The sequence below is a fragment of the Pseudophryne corroboree genome, chromosome 4 (assembly GCF_028390025.1).
Source record: "Pseudophryne corroboree isolate aPseCor3 chromosome 4, aPseCor3.hap2, whole genome shotgun sequence".
In the NCBI taxonomy this organism is placed as follows: Eukaryota; Metazoa; Chordata; class Amphibia; order Anura; family Myobatrachidae; genus Pseudophryne; species Pseudophryne corroboree.
Window position 1 is genome coordinate 734,608,151 of NC_086447.1, and position 20,172 is coordinate 734,628,322.

At 46.5% G+C, this 20,172-nt stretch overlaps 1 protein-coding gene across 2 annotated transcripts in view; it reads left to right on the forward strand.

The window, feature by feature from the left end:
* The window catches only part of ACOXL (acyl-CoA oxidase like), a 990,492-nt gene that overhangs the window by 470,697 nt on the left and 499,623 nt on the right, over positions 1 to 20,172 (forward strand). For both annotated transcript variants that reach the window (XM_063918088.1, XM_063918087.1), the window contains exon 12: positions 3,147 to 3,300. In XM_063918088.1, coding sequence (XP_063774158.1) covers positions 3,147 to 3,300 — 154 coding nt within the window. The remainder of the gene's footprint in view (positions 1 to 3,146; positions 3,301 to 20,172) is intronic.

Consider the following 20,172-nt stretch of genomic DNA (forward strand, 5'->3'; position numbering starts at 1 on the left):
TTACTATGTAATAATCTGTTAAACATGATATATTGTAATAAAAGAAAATGCACAGATATTTCGTATCTATTGGTTTATCCTACCGAGTCATGCTGTTTGGCTATACAGTATGCCATATACCAGTGGTTCCCAAACTTTTTTTGAATCAATGTGTCCTCGAGTATCAGAATTTTTTTCACAGCACCTCTTGGCCCAAAGTTTCTTATTGAGAAATTTCGAAAAAATATTAAATTAAGTAAATTGTGTTTATATATCATCTTTATGCCAGTTATGTGATGAGGGACAGAATTTGCTTTTGTTTGTCCACATATTTTATGATTGGAAGCCACAAGCACTATTTTGTCTTATTATATTGACCATAAATAATTTTAATTGGTCCTGGACCACCAATCCAAGACACCCCTGCAAGAGCTTTGTGGCACCCAAGGCACTTCTGCAAGAGCTTTGCGGCACCCCAGCGTGCCACGGCACGCAGTTTGAGAACCACTGCCATATACAGTATACTGAGGCTCCATATTCCACTGAGCTACTGTTATATAGTAGTAGTGTTCTATATTTTATTTTGCCAGCAAAAGAGTTCTCAATTAAAAATTCATAGCGTCTGTCAGTGTTTTATTGCTGTTAACCAGAGACACGATTCAGCAATCGCAGCTGCGCTCTCAATAGCGATTGCAGAAGTATGCAAATGCTAAATCTCAGCTTTCCCTTTGTGCTCCACCGTGTAATGGAGCATACGAATGCTAAGACACCCACTTTCAGGCTCTGCGGTCTGTACAGTTGCCATGGAGATTGTAAACAATCCAATATCGACTCCATATCAGTCGCACATGCTCATGAAATTGACCCTTCTTGGGCTCACTTTAGGTTACCACCCAGTCTCAACCCTGAAATGCTCAGGGATGCCAAATCCTTTCTCAGGGGTTAGCGATACTGTAAGCAATTGCAAACGCCATCAGACATTCCGGTTCATGCTTGCTCCGTAAGGGTTTCCAGGACTTTTAGTGCATGAGCAGTAGCAAAAAATTGGTTAACTGCGGGAACATCAACACTGCATCCGTCACTGAATCAGACCCAATGTTGTGTTGCTCCCAGCTTTCTTTTAAGTGCAAGGTACAGTACCTTGCTACATTTTCTAAATACAATGAAATATGTACCTTAATCTACAACCAAATGTATAGCGGATTGGGCCTAGACATGGTTCCTGGTAGGGATGGCCCTCGACCATCGATGATTAACTACTGATGGACGATGGTTTTGTAATCAATGTCATAAATCCAATAGTTCTCTACCATTGATGGCGCAGAGGTTCGCAATTGGGTTTTTAATTTTTTTTCTACCTGGTGTCAGGACAAGAAGCCCTGCTCCACCTTCCGCTGTGTCCCATGAAGCCCTGCCCCATATTCTGAGTGTCTCACTGCCTGGTAAGTAATAGAGCAGGAATGACCATCAGTGGGGAAACTATCGCTAATTTCTCGTCAGTGGTTTCATACTGTATCATCAAGGTTAAGCACCAATGGTAACATCGACGGTTAACCCACCGATGGCCATCTCTAGTTCTGGGGCCCTAATCCTAAAACTGCTTAGCTCTTGACCTGCGTCCTACTCGCTTGTCTCTTCTACCTATCTTTTTGTTAGATCTATTCTTTAAATTGTATATAGCTCTTTCCTATATAATGTCTTCATGTGAAAGTACCACTAAGTTCCCAAGACTCAATTGAAGATATTTCTTTTAATCCATACCAGTTTAATGAGTTTGAAGGGTAAATCCTCCAATAAATTATCAAAAAAACTAGGAGAGGGAAAGTGCACTACGTAAGCTTTGAATTCTCCGCCTTGTGAATGAAACTTACAGGACTTGCACCTATGACAGTGGGTGCTGATATGATTCCAACCAGTAGCAGATTTTACCTATGGGCCCCAGTGAAATACACCATTTCAGTGAGCCAGTTCCAGTCCATGACTGCACTGGCTACACTGTGTCTGGCATTGACTTCCTATTGGATGTGCTACCTGCCAGTCAACCACAGAACAGGCAGTCCCATTGAGAGGTGTTTCCTCCCTCTGGGACTGCCAGACCTGGCTCTGATTAACAGAGAGCTGGCTTCCTGTGGGAAACCAATCCCTGCCTATCGGGCAGCCCTACCCTGCTTCTGTAGGCTGCAACCGATGCAGTCCTTAGAAGCTGGTATTGTTTTGCGCATGCACAGTCCCTACTGCTGGTTATGCGCATGCACCAGTACCAGCTCCTGCCAGATCCAGTTCCAACCTAATGATCACTGTGACTATATTGACATTAATTGCTTTGAAATATAGTAAATGGTAAGAGTGCCCCGTTTGTTTTGTTTTGCTGTGCTTTATATGGCTATTGAGTTCACTAATTCCTTGTTATTCTGTCATCTACAAAGATTGGAGGCAGATATTTTGTATGAGGAACAATATTGAACAAAAAGCAGCAAATCCATTCATTAGGAACAAGAGTCATCATTGTGGCAGACACCACTCTGTTTCTCAGACATGTCACTAGTTCCTATTGAATTTATAAGTCCACATATTATTTTGTAGAACAATATGCTCTGCAGAACTTAAAGGAACAAAAGAGAGGACTACTTTCCCTTTTATTTAAAATCATACATATATTTTATGTCTGTTCACAGACTGGAAACATTCTCTCATTAATCTTATACAGTCGTCTTTATTTTATGTCTAACCTGCAGAAGACTATTACGTTGTCAGTTTTATAATGCATTATATTTTGTTAATGTTCTAAACCTATCATTTTCCTATAGGCTTCAGTCAATAGGGAGAACTGGGCTTGATTAATTGTAGTTTAATGATTTACATACTAACAGCTACACAATGGGGACAGAGCCTCTGGTTACATTCTTCTTACCAACCACTGTTTCTTGGAAGACATAACTGGGCCTTATACGATGAAATGTGCAAAGTGTTTTTATGCAGAAGAAGAAATCTGTCTGTCATTGTCAGGGGGTATCCCTGAATAGCTGTAGAAGCCCTTACCCTAGCATTCATCACATTACCTGTGAGTCAGAATGAAACGAGGATTTCTGCTTCTGTCTTAATCATCATTTTTGCTTTTTGTGAGACTTCACAATGTGCTTCAATAAACCTCTATCTTTTCTTTATAGGTATGCAGGAGAAATGCTTGATGAGGATGTTTATCATAACAGAGACCTGGTAAACAATCGTCCTTTACAAGCCCTTGTAGCAGGTCTTAAGGCGTACAGCACATGGGAGAATGTATCCTGTCTGCAGGATTGCCGGGAATGTACCGGAGGAATGGTGAGTTTCTGCATAATGACTGGTGAGGAAGAATTGCTCCAGTACCTCAACTTGATGCTGCAAAAGTGACTGAGTGACACTTGCGCTTTTATAGCAGGAATTGTGTGATCGTTCTAAGGGCCTGATTCATGATTGTAAGGAATTGCACAGCTGCAAGGGAGCGGCTGTGCAATTCGTGTTATTAAGATGCAAGTGCAGCCTCCTGTTTGCATTAGTGAGGATTCGAGTGCTGCGTCTGAGGACGCCGCCTCGGATCACCATCGCGACCATGCGATTTGCAATGGGTTTAGGCACCGGCCAGATAGACAACTCCTGTTTGCATTACCGAGGATCAGAGTGCTGCCTCTGAGGACGCAGCCTTGGATCACCATCATAACCATGCAACCCGGGTCCAGTAAGCCTGCATCCGATGGCACAGACGCTGGATCCGCCACGCTTTCAAAACGGCAGTGACATGTCCCCAATTTGAGGAACAGGGCCGGGTGCCGCCTCTGCTTCGCTCCACAAAAGCTGCAGCTGACAGGGGGCTGCAAGCAATGTTACATATCGCAATATCGCATTCTGTCCATGTGCAGAACGGGCCTTCGTATGTGTGGTTTGTATACAAATATGAATTAGGCCCAAAGTCTCTGACACCACCACTGTTGATCAGGCCACGTGTGTGACCAAGTTGGACAGATCTAAATGGAGACTATAAGGTCCTGTTACTTTGGTAGGCTGATGATTGCACAGTCGGATAACTCAAGGCCACTGGTCAGCTGGAACAAAGAACAATAAGCTCTCCTAGATTTTTGTTTTGTGGTCTTAAAAAAATGTTTTTAGAAATCTGCCACCAGTGTTTGTTTTGAGGTATACCTGGGGGAGGTTGGAGCCATAGGGGAATGGTTATGTTTTTTTTTTGTTTGTTTTTTTCAATCAATAGCAACCTGCCTGGTTCCAATAAAACACGTCTTGTCCTGTCTGGTGTAAACACTGCTATCTACTACTGGACTTCAGCTACAGCTTCAGAATAAATGTATTTATTGTAATCAGTTTATCATTAGTTATAAATAACATTCCCCACTATAACAAGAAGCTGTCATAGCCAGTATATATTACATTGATAGAAACAGATTCTTGGATTTTTGACCATAAATATATATAGCCGATATAGGAGGGTGGTTTAATAAATAAGGTAAAAAGACCTCTCATTGTGTACATTTTCCACATACTGTAGTCCCCATACTTCCCGGCACAGAAGAAATCATTGTGACATGATGGCTTGTGATTTATTTTATTTTTTTCTGATTGTGAACATCTGTGAATTGCTTTGCTACCCAGTGTGAATACTGCTCCCTGTGCACCCAGTTACTCATCAACGATGCACAGTACCCACTGGGATGTTCAGTTTTTCAGCAATATCACTATCCAATGCGTCTGTCCTCCTAAATCAATCCAAACCTGCTTCCATGACATGACGTTATCACCATACACCTCGACATTTTGGGATGAGTTTCAGTTGCTGATGTGCCCTTTACACGCGGAAATCCGACCCCGCCATCTTACAACTAATGTTGGGACAGTATGACTGATATGAGGCGCAGTCTAATGGCCGTGAGGGGAAGCAGTGGTCTGTCTGCTCTGGCCTGGCGGTAAATTAGAATGAAAATAGAGAATATTACACACATGGGAGGTCTTTTTACCTTATTTATTGAACCATACCCTGTGTACTAGATTAATCAGCATCAAGATTAAAAATATTGTAGTCTTGAGAATTTTGTAATATGTACATTTGTACATTTGTCATAAGATCAGTCATTCATGTTCTTGTCATTTGCAGGTTATTCAGTGCACATATTTGTAATAGCAGGATTTATACTCTTACCCATCTAGAAGGAATTCACACATGTATCTCACGGATTTTAGAAATGGAGCTAAACTTGCGTGATTGTTGCTCATGTTAAAGGGCTCTTAGGGGGCCATTTATCAATTCTGGCATGCTGAATGCTATCTGGGAGGGATTTACCACCCAGGATCGCATTACGATATGCGATCCTATGGGCTGGATGCATCATCCAGCACTTGCAGGGACAAGGGCTGCTGAGGGGTCTCCTCAGACCATGCTGAAGAACTGCCACTTCCAGAGAGGAACCCTCTGCTCGACTAGGAATGTGATCTGTAGCCCATAGGCTACAATGGGCTACCGCCATCTTCAGATGGCTGTAGCTGTGGGGAACAATATCGGGAATGCACCGAATTCCTGATATTGGTAAATTTGGCAACATCATATCCCCCATAGAAACCTATGGGGGATGCCGCTGTGGGCGGCAATGGATACCTGCTGCGGTCCCTCCTTCTTACATTCAGGAGATGTCTAATATTTGTGGCTAACCCACGAAAATGAGTGTTTTCAGGGCTATAGCCTAAAATATACTTTCATAAATGGGCCCCTAAGTCACCACAGTGGAGCGTGGCAGATAACCACTGCACCTTTCAGTTTCTTAAGCTGGGTACACATCTCTTTAGATGTGATGGTTCAATCGATTTTTACTCCCATCCGGAATTCCCGACCATAGTACCGATACACGCGTACACATCTATACAGTTATATTTGAGACCTTCGATCCTGGGCTGCCAAAATATCAAAAGAAAATGATTGTACCATCATACACATGCTCCCGATTCTAGGCTGGTCAAATGTGCATACACGTTTAGACTGACCTGGCCTTTCCAAATCTGTTTAAACAGTACATAAGGGCCCTCATTCCGAGTTGTTCGCTCGCTAGCTGCTTTTAGCAGCATTGCACACGCTAGGCCGCCACCCTCTGGGAGTGTATCTTAGCTTAGCAGAATTGCGAACGAAAGATTCGCAGAATTGCGAATACAAAATTTCTTAGCAGTTTCTGAGTAGCTCCAGACTTACTCAGCCATTGCGATCAGTTCAGTCAGTTTTGTTCCTGGTTTGACGTCACAAACACACCCAGCGTTCGCCCAGACACTCCCCCGTTTCTTCAGACACTCCCGCGTTTTTCCCAGAAACGCCAGCGTTTTTTCGCACACGCCCAGAAAACGTCCAGTTTCCGCCCAGAAACACCCACTTCCTGTCAATCACAGTATGATCACCAAAACGATGAAAAATCCTCGTTATGCCGTGAGTAAAATACCTAACTTTTGTGTAAAATAACTAAGCGCATGCGTTCTGCGAACCTTGCGCATGCGCAGTAAGCGACTAATCGCAATATAGCGAAAATCGGCAATGAGCAAACAACTCGGAATGACCCCCAAGATGCGATCCTTCAATTAGACCCATTTAGTCTGACAATACATGATGGGTTTACGTAAGCACTCTTCCGATATCGAAAAGGTACGGCTCAAAATCGCAAGAACATGCCAACTATTGTATAGGCGTGTATCAAGCTTTATTTTCTTACAATTTGCAGCGGCAATTAATCATGTAGAGGAGCTGTTAGGTAAATGTTTAATGTGTTAGTCGTAACAAAGGAGATAAATACCCCAAAAATTCTAATGATCGTGGTATTAATTGGGTCTGGGTTTTTTTTTTTTTTTTTTACCTAGATGTAATATAGTATTATAGTAGAGTAAATTATGGTGAGCTACACTAAAGTTTGCAGAAGGGCACAGTGCAGAGTGATGTTAGTATCGTTCAGTTTTAGGTTGTGCTTGCAAGGGAATTGTCATTACTGTAGTTATAAGGTAGTGAGACCAGTAATAAAATTGCATCCACATTTAGCATGCAACTCTTGCCTGGTACATAGACTTAGACTTATACTGTGCCTGGTGCATAGACTTGTTCAGTCATGGCCAGCAGGGAGCCCTAGGCCCTCATGCGGCCCCCACTGCCAACCCCGTCCCCACCAAGCCTTAACCTCCACCAACTCCTTCTTACTTTATTGTCAGATTTGTTTGTTCTAATATAATTATAGCTTGTAGCATATGTTTAAAATGATCGCTGATGACATTACAGATAGGTGTTTTTGTTTTTCATTAAACTCGTTTTTTCAGTTATTACGGAGATTAAGGGTAATGTGCAGCCTGTCACAACTGAGGGCCTGAGCTGACGGGAGGCAGCCTCAGTTGTAGGGGCTGAGATGTACCGGAACTTGGGAGGTTGTATCAGACCCCTGGACATGTAAGTAACATGAATAATAACTGCCCGAAGGCGTGACCACGACAACTTAGATAAAAGTCAATGATGTTTATTATGACAACTCCGTATCACAGCAGCAATAAAAGAAAACGTAAAAGTCAGCAAAGAATAAATACAGTTCCTGAGTACTACAGCATGGCAGGAGCCACAGGGCACTGGTAGTGTGAGATAGTTCTTATGATCTTCTAGATGGAAAGTACTTACCAGGCCCGGCTGTAGCAATGGAGATAACCCAGGATTGTACCAGCTGGTGTTCCAGGAAGAGCTGGGTTGCTGAAGGTAAAACAGCTGCTGTGGATACTGGCTGGAACCAGACTGTTGTTAGCACGGAGTGGATACTGGCTGGAACCAGTTAAATAATAAATGAACTTTGGGAGCGATGAAATGTGAACTGAAATGTAGAACTTGAGAGCGGAGAAATAATAATTCCGGTGGAGAGTGGTAAAGTGTAGAAAGGACACCGGCCCTTTAAGGGAAGCTGTACTCTGCTGGAAGCTGAGGCTGGAAGCAGGTAGTGTTGTAGCTGGAAACAGATGAATCCACAATGGATTGGAGAGTCAGGCTACACCGCAGGTGGAATGCTGGTGCGGGTCTCTATGGTGGAAGTCTTGAGACAGGAGCTGGAACCTGGAAGACAATCATAGAAGAGAGACAAACAGGAACTAGGTTTGACAACCAAAGCACTGACGTCTTCCTTGCTCAGGTACAGCTTACTTATACCTGCAGCAAGGAAGGGGTTGGCTAGGCAATTATGCAAATCAACAACACAGACAGCAGATTGGTGGAAATGATCAGATGACAGAATCCAAGATGGCTGCGCCCATGCAGACACTTGGAGGGAAGTTTGGTTTGTAATCCATGTGGTCTGGGAAACAGTAATGGCGGCGCCGGCCACTGGAGACAGGAGACGCCAGGCTGATAGATGCACATTTAACCACGCGGGCACAGCGGAGGCCGCGGCTGATGAAAAGACCACTCTGCATGTGGAAACTCAGGAACAGCGGAATCCGGTCCTGGAACGCTGAGCCCGCCTTAGGAGGCATCTGAAGGGTAAGTAATGGCGTCCAGATACCCGGATCGTGACAGCACCCCCCCCTTTAGGAGTGACCCCAGGACACTTCTTAGGCTTTAAAGGAAACTTTGCGTGGAAATTTCGGACCAAGGCAGGAGCATGGACGTCAGAGGCATTGGTCCAAGAGCGTTCTTCAGGACCATAGCCCTTCCAGTCAATGAGATACTGAAGTTGACCGTAACGGTGACGTGAGTCCAGGATCTTGGCCACTTCATACTCAACGCCTCGTTGAGTTTGGACTTTCGGAGTTGGTGGAAGTGAGGAATGAAACCGATTCAAGATTAGCGGTTTCAACAGGGAAACATGGAATGTCCTGGGTATTTTTAAGAAGGGAGGTAACTGGAGTCTGTAAGCAACAGGATTGATGACTTGATCAATTTTAAAAGGACCGATGTAGCGAGGTGCAAACTTCATACTGGGAACTCTTAACCTCAAATTCTTCGTGGATAACCATACCCGATCACCCACCTTGAGAGCAGGAACTGCTCGACGCTTCTTATCCGCAAACTTCTTGTACCTGAACGATGCCTTGAGCAGAGCTGATCGTACGCTCTTCCAGATATTGGCAAACTGATGCAAGGTGATATCCACTGCGGGAACAGAAGTTGCTGGAAGCGGTTGGAACTCAGGGACTTTAGGGTGGAATCCAAAGTTGGTGAAGAATGGTGTTGAGGAAGATGAAGAATGATACTGGTTGTTATGACAGAACTCGGCCCAGGGAAGTAATTGAACCCAGTCGTCTTGAGAGGAGGACACATAGATGCGGAGGAAGGCCTCCAAGTCCTGATTCACCCTCTCAGTTTGACCATTGGTCTGAGGATGGTAAGCCGTGGAAAACTTTAACTTGACTTGGAGGACTTGACATAAACTTCGCCAGAATTTGGCTGTGAATTGAACTCCTCGATCTGAGATAATTTCTTCTGGAAGACCGTGGAGTCGGAAGATCTCTTGTATGAATACTTGAGCCAACTTGGAAGCTGACGGAAGACCGGTGAGAGGAATGAAGTGTGCCATCTTGGTGAACCGGTCAACTACCACCCAGATGGTATTGAACTTGTTGCACATGGGCAAATCTGTAATAAAATCCATCGACAAATGGGTCCATGGTCGACGGGGAACAGATAGTGGAACCAGTTGCCCCGCAGGCGACTGGCGGGATACTTTATGTTGAGCACACTTTGGGCAAGATGCAATAAACTCCAAAACGTCCTTTTTCAGAGTTGGCCACCAATAGGACCTAGAGATAAACTCCAGGGTTTTTTGGATACCTGTATGTCCGGCAAAACGGGAAGCATGGGCCCAATGCATGAGCTTCTTCCTTAGTGTCGGCTTCACAAAACTTTTCCCTGATGGGGGCGTAGAGTCCATCCCTACCGTGGAGAATGCCAACGGATTTATAATAGGATGCTTGTCTGAAGACTCTGACTCATTTTCTTGCTCCCATGAGCGGGAAAGGGCATCGGCCTTGCGATTCTGAGAGCCCGGACAGAACTGGAGTTTAAAGTCGAACCTGGAAAAGAAAAGTGCCCATCTGGCCTGACGAGGGTTGAGACATTGTGCGCCTTTTAGATATAGAAGGTTCTTGTGGTCTGTAAGGATGGTGATTGAATGAGAAGCTCCCTCCAACAGATATCTCCACTCCTCTAGAGCGAGCTTGATGGCTAGCAACTCCTGGTCGCCAATGGCATAGTTGCGCTCCGCTGGGGAGAACTTCCGTGAGAAGAAACTGCAAGGATGTAAATGACCATCTTTAGCCCTCTGAGATAACACCGCTCCTACTCCAACGGAGGAGGCATCCACCTCTAAGATGAAAGGAGAGTCGATGTCAGGCTGTTTCAGGACAGGTGCAGAGATGAACCTCTGTTTTAAAAGATGAAAAGCTTGCATGGCTTCTTCAGACCACTTGGACGGGTTAGCACCCTTCTTGGTGAAAGCAGTAATAGGCGCCACAATGGTGGAAAAGTCTCGTATAAACTTTCGGTAATAATTGGCGAACCCTAAGAACCTCTGGACCCCTTTGAGGGTTAAGGGTACCGGCCAATTCTGGATTGCTTGTAGTTTCTCAGGATCCATCTCTAGTCCGGAACCGGACACAATGTACCCTAGAAACGGAATGGACTTGACTTCAAAGACGCATTTCTCTAATTTGCAGTAGAGATGATTGACACGGAGACGGGACAGAACCTCCTTTACCCAGAAACGATGTTCCTCTAAATCGTTGGCAAAAATGAGGATATCATCTAGATAGACCACGACATGACGGTATAGAATGTCTCTGAAGATCTCATTGACGAAATGCTGGAAGACAGCTGGAGCATTGCTCAATCCGAAGGGCATGACGAGGTACTCATAATGTCCGTCACGGGTGTTAAATGCGGTCTTCCACTCGTCACCCTCACGGATCCGGATGAGATTGTATGCACCTCTCAGGTCCAGCTTTGTAAAGATGGTAGCTCCGCTAATTCTGTCAAAGAGCTCAGTAATCAGGGGTAAAGGATAGCGGTTCTTGATGGTAATGTCGTTCAAACCTCTGTAGTCGATGCACGGCCGCAGACCACCATCTTTCTTCTTTACAAAAAAGAAGCCTGCGCCGGCTGGAGAAGAAGAAGGTCGAATGAACCCCTTTGCTAGGTTCTCTTTAATGTATTCCTCCATAGAATGTGTCTCGGGGAGAGACAACGGATAAGTTCGGCCTCGAGGTGGAACCTTCCCTGGAACGAGATCAATCGGGCAGTCCCATTCTCTATGAGGAGGAAGGATATCAGCAGAAGCTTTACTGAACACATCCGTGAAATCTTGATATGGAGGAGGTGGAACATCAGACGACCTGGGGGAGGAAGAACAGACAGGCAACACTTTAAACAAACATGTCTTAGTACAGGAGGAACCCCATGCCAGGATTTGCGTAGTCGTCCAATCAATTGTAGGATTGTGAAGACGGAGCCATGGAAGGCCCAGGACCACAGGATGTGTGGCTCTTGGAATCACTAAAAATGAAATAAGTTCGGAATGAAGAACTCCCACTCTCAGACGAACTGGTAGAGTCCTTAGAGAAATAACTGTATCAAAAATTTTACTGCCATCCACAGCAGTTAAGGAAAAGGACGAAGGAAGTCTCTCGGTGGGTAGGGACCACCGTTTAACATAGGCTTCAGTAATAAAGTTCCCAGCTGCTCCGGAATCCAGGAGGGCAATGACGTTCTGATAACGTTGAGCAACTTGAAGCGAGACTGGGAGGTTACAATCTTGAGGAGATGGAGAGGAGATCATTACTCCTAGCCGGCCCTCTCCTTGGCGAGCTAGGATTTGGAGTTTCCCGGACGTTTGGGACAGGCATTAATGGTGTGAGACGGAGCTGCACAATACAGACAGAGAAACTCGGAGAGACGTCTTCGGCGCTCAGCAGGAGTTAAACGGGAACGGACAATTTGCATGGGTTCATCTGTAGTTGGTGACAGTTGGCGAGGAGGAGGAGTAGAAGATTTTGGAGCAGATGATCTTCCACGCTCAGTTGCTCTCTCTCTGAAACGTAAGTCAACTTTCGTACAAAGTGAGATTAGCTCATCTAACTTGGAGGGTAAGTCTCTGGTAGCTAACTCATCTTTAATACGCTCGGATAAACCATGCCAGAATGCAGCATACAGGGCCTCGTCGTTCCATGCCAGTTCGGATGCCAGGATCTGGAACTGTATAAGATATTGTCCTACAGTACGTGATTCCTGGCGTAAACGGAGAATCTCAGACGAAGCTGAAGTTACCCTGCCTGGCTCGTCGAAGATGCGCCTGAATGTTGACACAAATGCAGTGTAAGAAGATAGCAGGGTGTCGGACCTCTCCCACAACGGTGATGCCCAATCAAGGGCCGAGCCACTGAGAAGAGAAATAACGTAGGCAATTTTTGTACGGTCACTGGGAAAACTGCCAGGTTGTAGCTCAAACTGAATCTCACACTGGTTGAGAAATCCCCTGCAGAATCTTGGAGATCCGTCAAATTTTGCTGGCGTTGGAAGATGAAGACGTGGAGCAGAAATGGGTAAGGTGGGTGGGGTTATAGCTGGAGTCACTGTGGTTGACGCACCAGACGCGCCTGATCCACGGAGAGTTGTCTGAATCCCATCCAGCCGAGTAGAGAGATCCTGGAGACAGCGGATGATGTGGCCCTGTGCAGCCTCCTGATGTTCTAGTCGGGCTGCCAGTTCTTGCATCGGCCTGGCCGCTTGATCCTGGTCTCCGGCTGGATTCATTAGGTCAGTGCTTACTGTCACAACTGAGGGCCTGAGCTGACGGGAGGCAGCCTCAGTTGTAGGGGCTGAGATGTACCGGAACCTGGGAGGTTGTATCAGACCCCTGGACATGTAAGTAACATGAATAATAACTGCCCGAAGGCGTGACCACGACAACTTAGATAAAAGTCAATGATGTTTATTATGACAACTCCGTATCACAGCAGCAATAAAAGAAAACGTAAAAGTCAGCAAAGAATAAATACAGTTCCTGAGTACTACAGCATGGCAGGAGCCACAGGGCACTGGTAGTGTGAGATAGTTCTTATGATCTTCTAGATGGAAAGTCCTTACCAGGCCCGGCTGTAGCAATGGAGATAACCCAGGATTGTACCAGCTGGTGTTCCAGGAAGAGCTGGGTTGCTGAAGGTAAAACAGCTGCTGTGGATACTGGCTGGAACCAGACTGTTGTTAGCACGGAGTGGATACTGGCTGGAACCAGTTAAATAATAAATGAACTTTGGGAGCGATGAAATGTGAACTGAAATGTAGAACTTGAGAGCGGAGAAATAATAATTCCGGTGGAGAGTGGTAAAGTGTAGAAAGGACACCGGCCCTTTAAGGGAAGCTGTACTCTGCTGGAAGCTGAGGCTGGAAGCAGGTAGTGTTGTAGCTGGAAACAGATGAATCCACAATGGATTGGAGAGTCAGGCTACACCGCAGGTGGAATGCTGGTGCGGGTCTCTATGGTGGAAGTCTTGAGACAGGAGCTGGAACCTGGAAGACAATCATAGAAGAGAGACAAACAGGAACTAGGTTTGACAACCAAAGCACTGACGTCTTCCTTGCTCAGGTACAGCTTACTTATACCTGCAGCAAGGAAGGGGTTGGCTAGGCAATTATGCAAATCAACAACACAGACAGCAGATTGGTGGAAATGATCAGATGACAGAATCCAAGATGGCTGCGCCCATGCAGACACTTGGAGGGAAGTTTGGTTTGTAATCCATGTGGTCTGGGAAACAGTAATGGCGGCGCCGGCCACTGGAGACAGGAGACGCCAGGCTGATAGATGCACATTTAACCACGCGGGCACAGCGGAGGCCGCGGCTGATGAAAAGACCACTCTGCATGTGGAAACTCAGGAACAGCGGAATCCGGTCCTGGAACGCTGAGCCCGCCTTAGGAGGCATCTGAAGGGTAAGTAATGGCGTCCAGATACCCGGATCGTGACACAGCCCTGTTGAAGCATAAAGAGCCACCTCTACAATCGCTGAAGTGTATCCAGTTGTGGGTTACTGTGTGTGAAATAAAAGTGTATTGTAAAGTGAGATCTTCAGTTGTACAGTGGGTACTTATGCCTGGATTTATTTGTTTGCTCTGTATGACTGAGTCTGCCACTATTGGCGAATATAGTTTGAAAATATTTATACAGCAAAAGTGTTGTTTTACCCTTTCATATGTATGCTGGTCCCTGGCACCATGTTTAAGGTTTTCATTTGAAGGCACTGACGGCCAAAGCGGATAAAAGTGACGTGATGGAGTACAGATGCCACCATTTCACCTTCATTTGTCACTAATTATATATCAGGAGCTGATTAGCCGGTACTGTATCTATCGCCCCTATATCTCTCTCCAAGCTTTGATAAATTTCACCTTATGGGCTGGATGTACTGAAGTCCAAGTTGGCAGAGGCGCACTTCCGACCAACTAGAACTCCATTACATCTGGCCCTTATCTGTCTTTTATTCTTGTTGTTATATTATTAGTGATACTGATGTATGTGAATCCACCATGTGCATAGTAGACACATTTTATAAAATATTTCTCTTTTCTCCATAGGGGATACTGGTATGCTGATTACTGTGGGGTATAATTGGGGTCCATGGAGCAGCTGCGCTTGAAATTTTAAAACTGAGTGTGTGTGCTGGCTCCTCCCCTCTATACCCCCTCCCGTCAGACCAGTTTAGAATAATGGGGGAGATGTATGAAAGTGCGCTGTGGTTTCCGCTGTCCACAGCGCACCTTAAGCCTGCATTTAGTGCTTCCTCCTAATGTATGAACGGCGTGTTAACGCCGTGTGCATTGACCGCCGCGCACCCCTGCCGCTTACTGTTTCCTCGCAGTGGAGTATGAGAGATGAAGGGCGCCTCTGCTGTCACTTTTCACCTCCTAAGTCCGCCGGCCTGGAACGCCTCCTCTGGGCAGGCGGTGTGTGGCTAAAGCATTCGTGTGTTTTTTTTGTCCTTTAAAAAAACTTTATTGGTCGCCGCCACCACTTTTCCCCTGCGGCCTCTGACGTCAACCCACACGTCTCCTCACTGCCCGGCACCTCGCAGCATCCTTATAGCCAAACCGCGCATGCGCTGCCTCACTCTGCAGGGCTCACTGGGAACTGAGGTGACGCGCATGCGCGCTACTACAGCTTGCGGCGAGAAGTCTGGCCGATGTGGGAGGACGCGTATCACGGGACAGGTGACACAGGGGTCTATTCATGTAGAAAACGAAAACAGAATTGCTACTTATCACTATACATCGCATCGCTTCGATGCGATGTATAGCTGTGATAAGTAGCAATTCATGTATACTCACCCTTCCGACGATGCGCTGCGGTGTCTGGGGCTCCTGCGGTGAGGTCATCTCCAGCGGTCCTTCCCAGCGATGCGCGGGGTACAGCGGCGGGTCCCTTTGCACATGCGCAGGGTGTTGACCTCCCGGCAGGCCGCAGTGGTTGCTGGGAGGTCGGGGGGCGGAGCCAGCGCGAGGTGCAGAGCAGCGATCAGGGAAGCATTGAGCTTCCCTGATGTCTCCGCACTACAGTTCAGGTTACGCCGTCCTGAGATGGCGAACCTGAACTCCATGGAGAAGCGGAAAGCAGAGCTTTCCGCGCCTTCATGAATCGCACTCACCATACAAAGGTATGGTGATGCGATTCAGCCACAGAGCGGGGGTGCCGCTGGGGAAGTCAGGGACTTCTCCACGGTAACCCGCTCTGTGAATTGCGGTAAGCAGAGAAAAGCACTGTTTAACGCAAAACAGGGCTTTTCTCTGCTGCATGAATAGACCCCTTAGGGTCTGTTTGCGGTAAACAGGGCTTTTCTCTGCTTACCGCAATTCACAGAGCGGGTTACCGTGGAGAAATCCCTGACTTCCCCAGCGGTACCCCCGCTCTGTGACTGAATCGCATCACCATACGTTTGTATGGTGACTGCAATTCATGTAGGAACGGAAAGCCCAGCTTTCCGTTGCCCTTCGCAAAACACCCATCGCCATCTCAGGCAGGCGATGGGGAGGCTTGTACAGGAGAAGAGCAGTGAAGACGTCCATCTCCTGCCTTCTCCCCGCCCCCTTCCGTGACAAGAGCCAATCAGAGGAGCCCAGGTCATATGCATTTTCATATGCCGGGTCACCTCCTCCTTGCTGCCCTTGCCCGCCGCTGGAGGTCTTGTTTCCCCGGCGCATGCGCAGATGACACCTGGAGGCAGGGGGGGGGGGACACTGCGCATGTGCAGAAGATCCCAGCCGCGGTATGAAGAGAGAAGACTGGGGAAGCCGGGATCGCGGAACAGCCGGATACCGCATTGCATCAGGGAACTGGTAAGTATTAATGAATTGCGTTAAAAATCTGAAAAAAACCCTGAAATAAGAATGCGATGTTTAGTGATAAGTTAAACATAAACATCGCATTCTTACATGAATAGACCCCATAGTGCCCTCCCACATCGGAGGGGGCCAGTATAATACATTGTGGCGGTGGGTCTGGGCGTATCACCACGATAAATGTGGTGATACGCCCCCAGGTTTTCATTCATCTCCTCCAAAGAACCCTTAGAGCCAGTCACAACTCTGGAGGACTTGTTTAAAACAATTTATTTATTTTCCCTTTGATCTTAACACTTCAACAGGTAGACAGCTAGCTACTGCCTACCTGCTAGGTGCGAGTCCTTGGGAGGGGACCTGTTCCCACCTGTATTGAGAGGTCTGGCCTGGGGATACTCAGACTGCAGCCATAAGAGGGCTTGTGCTGGAGTCCCCTGCAGCCCGCCGCGACCCAAAGCAACTGAACAGGCTGGCGGTATGTAAAACCCGGGTCTCCGACTAGCAGAGTTCCCGGGGTCAATCCGCGGCAACGCAGGGCTCCCTCATCCGCGGTAAGCCCCCTGCGCTCAGCGCTAGAACATATTCAGTTAGATCACACTGAAGGGCTCCATTACAGGGTGCCAGTGTGTGTGTGTGTGTGTGTGTGTGTGTGTACGTGTGTGTGTGGTGGGGGGGGGGGGGGGGGGGCTTATACCCGGCAGCTTCTTACAGCAAAAAGTGCCATTACAGAGGAGACGAGCAGAGAGCACACGCGGCTGCAGGGAGAACACAGCCTGTACGGACCTCACAGGACTCCAGGTGTGGCTGACTCAGTGTGAGTTTATGTGGCTGAGCTGAAGACATATTTATAATACTGTATGTCTATAGTTAGTCCTAGTTTCTGATCAGAGATTCTAGGCTTATACTGCCTTGCATATAGAGCTGTAAGGGCAAGTGTGCCGATTTCCTTCTCTCAATAGCTCTCTGTTATACACCTGTAAAATTGTATCTTATATTACTACTGTGTGAGTGTACTAGTGTGAGAATGGCTGCAAAAAGCACTGCCTCCAAGGGCTCACAAAAATTATTTACTTGTAAAGGTTTTTCTTCCAAGTTTACTCAGACCTCTACAGAGGTCTCACTATATTGTGAGCTGTGTACTGAGGAATCAGTCTCACAGTTAGCCAGCAAATCACCAAGAAAATTGTATTCCCAGTCCCAGGAGCTACTTCGCTTCAGGAGTCTTCGGACCACAAATTAGAAAGTACTCTAAAATCCATATATACAGCAGCGGGAGCAGCGTTAAGACCTGTTATAGTGGGATGCTGCGTTAATAAGACCATTGAGGCATTTGCTTTAAACCTAGTAACAGGAACTCAGGAGGACAGACCCCAAGAGGAGCTGATCACTTGCTCAACATATACAAGAATCAGCAGCTTATCTTTGTGAAGCTTCCAGAGAAATAGGTCTGCTTAATTCTAGGATTTCAACCATGGCAGTTTCAGCCTGTATGCTTTGTCGCTCTGCCAGTGGACAGCAGACGCCGAGTCCAAAAGAGGTGTAGAGGGACTCCCATATACAGCGGAGGCCTTGTTTGGGGCTGAACTGAATAAGTGGATATCACAAGCTACAGCGGGTAAGTCCACTTACCTCCCTTCTGCTGCTCCTCCGCCAAGACGTAACTTTGCAGGACTGTCTCTTCATTCCTTTCGACCCACAAGATTTAGAGGCAAACCCAGAGGAGCCTCCAATGCAGCTAGAGGCACAAGAGGCCGAGGGCGCCAGCCAGCCACTACAGGTCAGCAGGATCAGAAGACCAGCTCTAAGCCCGCAGCATGATGCCCTTCCCTCTCACCTTGGGGAGTCCAGAGTGGGAGCACACCTCAAAGATTTCAGCCGTATTTGGGAAAGTTCCTGACAGGATGCCTGGGTAAAAGATCTAATTTCCCAGTGCTATAAAATAGAATTCCAGATCACTCCGCCTCAGAGATTATTCACTTCCAGTTTACCAGTTTCTCTAGAAAGTCAAGTGACCCTGCAGGCGGCTTTTCACAGACTTCTGCAAGTAGGAGTCATCATGCCAGTCCCAGAAAATCAGAGAAACAAGGGATTCTATTCCAACTTATTTGTAGTTCCAAAACCGGATGGTTCAGTCACCCATCCTGAACCTGAAATCTATGAACCCGTATTTACTAGTTTTCAGATTCAAGATGGAATCTCTGCGAGCAGTGATTGCAGGACTGGAAAATCAGAAGTTCTTGGTATCCTTGGACATCAAGGATGCTTATCTCGACATCCCAATATGGCCTCCACATCAAGCATTCCTCTGTTTTGCTACCAGGAAAGAGCATTATCCTTCAGTCTTTCATCAGCTCCAAGGGTCTTCAGAAAGGTCATGACGAAGATGATGCTGCAGCTCCGGCTACAAGGAGTGAACATCATCCCATACCTGGATGACTTGCTCATAAAAGCACTGTCAAGAGAACAACTGCTTAACAGCATAACGCTCACACAGCATCTCCTAACACATGACGTTTGGATTCTAAATTTTCAGAAATCCCACTTACAATGGTTGCCTCTTTCGAAGCGATTCAGTAAGGCAGGTTCCACTCCCAGACATTCCATCTGGATCAACTAGCAAAGTGGTCAGGATCACACCTGCACGTGCATCAAATCATCCGCTCTCATCTCAGATGAGATTGTCCCTTCTGTAGTGGCTACAGCTTTCACACCTGGTAGCAGATCGAAGCTTCGCCATGCCCAGCTGGGTATTGATAACCACAGATGCGCGTCTACACTGTTGGGCAGCAGGAAAAATGGTCTGCTGTGGAAGCCACCCTCCCGATAAATGTATTGGAACTGAGGGCCATCATCAATGACCAAGGTCAGGCCTTCCACTTACTAAGAGGACAGGCCATTCAAGAACAGTCCGACAACGCCACGGCTGTGGCATGTCAGTTGCCAAGACGTAATAAAAAGCAGGAGGTAACCAGGATTCTTCAGTGGGCAGAGATGTATGCCACGGCAATTTCTGCCATTTTTATACCGGGAGTAGACAACTGGGAAGCAGACAAGATTTACACCCAGGGAAATGGGGACTCCATCCTCAAGTATTCCAGCAGATAGTATTGCGCCGGGGTGGGCCGCAGATAGACCTGATGGCATCTAGTCGCAACAAGAAATTACACTGATATTGTTCAAGAACAAGAGACCCAGAGGCCGTGGCGGTAGATGATCTAACGACTCCCTGGATCTTTCAAAGAGAGTTCCTGTTTCCTCCATTTTCGTTAATACCAAGAGTATTAAAGAGAATAAAGAAAGAGAGAGTGCAGGTAATTCTCATTGCCCCGGATTGCCCTCGCAGGGCATGGTACGCCAACCTTAACTCACTCCTGGTCGACGAGCCCTGGCCTCTAATGCCGAAAGAAGATCTGCTCCAGCAGGGACCTTTTCATTTATCCAGACTTACAGCGGCTATGTTTAACGGCGTGGCTGTTGAAAGGGCGGTATTCGCACAAAAAGGTATCCCTATATCAGTTATTCCTACTATGCTCCAGGCTAGAAAGGAGGTCACTTGCAGGCACTATTAATAGTATTTGGAAGGCGTATATCATTTGGTGTGAAGTGAACGCAGACAATACCAACCAACTGTTTTTTTTTTTTTTAAACATTACATTTTTTATTGATGAGTTTACACATAAAAATGGGGAACAGAATAAAGAAATAGGAAAACACAGGGGGAGTCCGGAATGGTTGCTATAAGCAAACTTAAACAACGCACAGTCTAAGGGGTATACAATTGGTTACATTGAACGTACAGACACAAGAAAAGGAGAAAGCACTAAAAGGAG